At 42.4% G+C, this 3,854-nt stretch overlaps 1 protein-coding gene across 1 annotated transcript; it reads left to right on the forward strand.

Moving 5' to 3' along the window:
• The first annotated feature begins 1,685 nt into the window (after positions 1-1,685).
• LOC142532309 (uncharacterized) lies at positions 1,686-3,316 on the forward strand. Its single transcript, XM_075638630.1, has 3 exons — positions 1,686-2,259; positions 2,377-2,700; positions 2,979-3,316. The coding sequence occupies exons 1-3, from the start codon at positions 1,686-1,688 to the stop codon at positions 3,314-3,316; spliced, it is 1,236 nt and encodes a 411-aa protein (XP_075494745.1).
• Positions 3,317-3,854: the final 538 nt, after the last annotated feature.

Raw genomic sequence — 3,854 nt, forward strand, 5'->3', positions numbered from 1 at the left:
GCGCGCGCTCGCGCGAGATCACGCGCGCGTCCGCGCGAGATCACACGCAACCGCGCGCGCGCAAGAACGAGCCAACAAGTAGAAGCCTACGCGCCATCGCGCCAGTTCTCGCGCTGCCTGCGCGCACACATGCATGGCGAGACACGGCAACTCGTGCGCCACCGCGCGCGCGCCGCGTTCCAGATTAATATATAAGATGCGAGTAGGTCAAAACTTGGTTACACGCCGTTTTGGACGAAAATACAGAGGGAAGGCTCGGAGCGAAGGAGAGACTGAGGCAAGACACGCGAAGATCGATTACAAAGACGAAGAGCGACGAATCTGGGGACAGAGATGACATTTCAGATTTGTTATCTGTCTTTGCATTTCTATTTTCTCATATGTCAATGTCTAAAACTTTGAATATGCGTCGTTTTTATTTCGATTTCGCGATGAACTAATCTCCCATTCTTGAGAATGATGTAGCTTAGTGGACACGATGATTTGACGTGGTTATTTTATAAGATTGAATTCCATTTCATGTTTACTTGTGTTTCTCTGTGTTTATTGCACTGCAATTTACTGGGCATAAATTGTTTGTTGTTTGATTAATTCTACAACTCGGGAGAGGGACTATGATTATAGATCATTAGAACACATCGTTAAATGTTTATAGCGTTCGGAAGGCGTATAACTTTAGCAAGGCTTAGTAAGAACATTGTTTGCATTTATCTATGAAACTTAGATTCTAATTAGGAATAATTGAATCGAAGTTGATAGATACAGTTATTCGTCACTTGGGAAAGGGGGAATAACATAACCTAAGTGTTCTTGGCCATTAAATAATTGGAATTCAGGAATATAAATTCAACTGTGAATATTTATCGTGGAAACTTTGTGAAATCATTTCTCTAGATATTTTCTCTCATTATTATTTCTCAATTTGGTGATTTAATTAATTTATTGTTTTCAATTAATTCGTTCAAACAACCCAACCTTTTATTTGATTCTTCTAAATAAAGTTGAGACTATTTTAATTACGAGCACTGATATACATTTTTTATACACACTCCTCGTGGGATCGATATCTGTACTCTAACCAGTACTAAAACTTGACACTGTACACTTGCGGTAGTGAAAACACGCAACAAGTTTTTGGCGCCGTTGCCGGGGAGAGTCAAATTTGAATTTATATCAGTATCGTTACCAATTAGTCTAGATTTTAATTTAGAGCTTTTATTTTTATTTTATTTTAAATTGATTGAGTTTTTCATTTTTTCTGCTTGACAGTGCATGCTAAGATTGCAAAACCCAGACTCGCTTATTTTTTATCCGGAGATCGAACGAACTGCAAGAAGATTAAGAAAAGCGAGAAGGGAAGAAATCAAAGCGATGGTTGATAACAAATAAAACGACAGACAGATGCCGCCTGAGGCTATACCAATCAGAGATCACTTCAGACCAGTGATCAACGCACAATATTCTGGCATTGCTCGAGGGACCATAAACGCCAACAATTTCGAGTTGAAGCCTGCACTGATAAACATGGTTCAACAGAACCAATTTGCTGGAACCGCCACGTCTGATCCTCATGTTCATTTAAGGACCTTCCTGGAGATCACAGACACGGTAAAAATTAATAATGTTTCTGATGATATTATTAGACTGCGTTTGTTTCCATTTTCTCTCAGGGACCAAGCAAGAGGATGGCTCCAATCGCTTCCCTTGGAAAGCATCACCATGAGCTAGCGACGAAATTTCTTGCGAAGTACTTTCCCCCTGGGAAGTCTGCACAGTTGAAGATCGAGATCTGCACTTTGAGGCAGACTGATTTGGAGCAATTATATGAAGCATGGTATAGATATAAAGAGTTATTGAGGAAGTGCCCGAATCATGGATTTGAAGACTGGGTCCAAATTGAATTATTTTACAACGGTCTAAATGGGCAAACAAGAGGAACTGTGGATGCAGCACCCGGAGGCACTATCTTTGCAAAATCTCCTGCTCAAGCCTATGACTTGCTTGAGCAGATGACCATAAACAGCTACCACTGGCCATCTGAAAGATCTGGAGTGAAGAGGGCAGTTGAGGTTTATGCTGTGGATCCGATTACATCACTCACCGCCCAAGTGTCTGCACTGACCACTCAACTAGCAGCTATGAACAAAGTGAGCATAGCTGAGACTAAGAGTCCGTTGATGGTTGCTGAAGAACCATCCCTTCCAGAAGAAGTCCAATACATCAACAACAAGAACTTTGGAGGCTATGGAGGATACCGAGGTAACCCTCCCCCTAACACTTATCACCCTGGGTTGAGAAACCATGAAAATTTTTCTTATGCAAATAATAAGAATGTGTTGAATCCTCCACCGGGGTTCAATACATCAAATTGGGAAGGGAAGCCATCATTTGAGGATTTAGTGGGGACATTTGTTGTTGAATCTGGTAATAGAACTGAGTCTAGACTTGACAACCTTGAGACACATATGGCAAGTATTGGTGCTACTTTGAAAATCCTGGAGTCGCAAGTTGGGCAAATAAAGAAGCAACTCACGTCTCAACCGTCAGGCGCAGTTCAAAAGACTGCCGAACCAAATCTGAGAGAGGTGAATGCCATTTTTATACATCATGAAGAGACTTGTGTGGTATGCAGAAAAGAGAAGGAGGTTGAACTTACACTTGTTCGGGATGAAAAGCTAAGTCCAACCAAAGGAGCCCGAGGTAAGAAATCTTAGAGGTACGGTTTAAATCAATGCATTGATATTTCTTGACTTCCCTACCCCCAAAGATTTCTACAATTACAAGATGAATTTCAAAAGAAAAAAGGTCTTGAAGATCTCAAGAACCTAAACACTAATATTGAGTTTGCAGATCAGGTGGAGGGTGAATTTACCAAAGGAACACGAAGGAATGTTCCTCAGAAGTTGCTAGATCCCGGTGAATTTATTGTACCATGTGAAATAGGGGGTCATTTAGTAAAAAAGCTATCTGTGACTCAGGGGCAAGTATAAATATAATGCCAAGATCTCTCTACGAGAAACTTGGTTTGAGCAAAATGAGATCCACCGAATTAAGCGTGCAGCTGGCAGATAAATCGGTGAAGGTCCCATTGGGTATTGTGGATGATGTTGAACTGAAGATTGACAAATTAGAAGTTCTAGCAGAATTCTTGGTACTCGATATGGAGAATAGTCAGGACGTTCACGTCATTCTAGGACGACCATTATTGGCTGCTGTTGGAGCTATGATTGACGTGAAACGAGGAAAATTGACCATGGAAGTGGAAAGTCAGCTGGTGGAAATAAGGGTATCCAAGAAATCATACGACACACCATGAACAGGAGAAAGTCGGGCTGACGACGTTAAACCAAGCGCTGTATGAGAGGCAACCCACATTTATTTATTTATTTTTTCATTCATTTTGTTTTTATTAATTTATTTCAATTTTTCATTTATTAATCCTGAATTTTTTTATTTCAAGTATTAATTTGAATCGTTTTACTTTTGCAGGTTATTTAAAAAAAAAAGGGGGCGAAAAATCGGACAGACGCATGCGCGCCACCGCGCGAATTCTCGCGCAGCAGCGCGCCCAGGACTAGTGGGCAAGACCAGAAGCATGATGGCGGCAGCGCAACATTTCGCGCTACCGCGCGCCCTCAACAAAACTGTAAAGAACAGAAACCCGCGCGCCCCAGCGCGAATTCTCGCGCAACCGCGCGCATCTCATTATCGAAGGACACCCGAGGAGCGCGCGCGACCGCGCCACATCTCGCGCGACCGCGCGAGCTCAATTATTTCTAGAAGACAGAGGAGCGCGCGCGGCCGCGCCACATCACGCGCGACCGCGCGCCTCGTAGATCCAGTTTTTTTTTAAA

Source organism: Primulina tabacum, chromosome 18 (assembly GCF_025594145.1).
Source record: "Primulina tabacum isolate GXHZ01 chromosome 18, ASM2559414v2, whole genome shotgun sequence".
Lineage (NCBI taxonomy): Eukaryota > Viridiplantae > Streptophyta > Magnoliopsida > Lamiales > Gesneriaceae > Primulina > Primulina tabacum.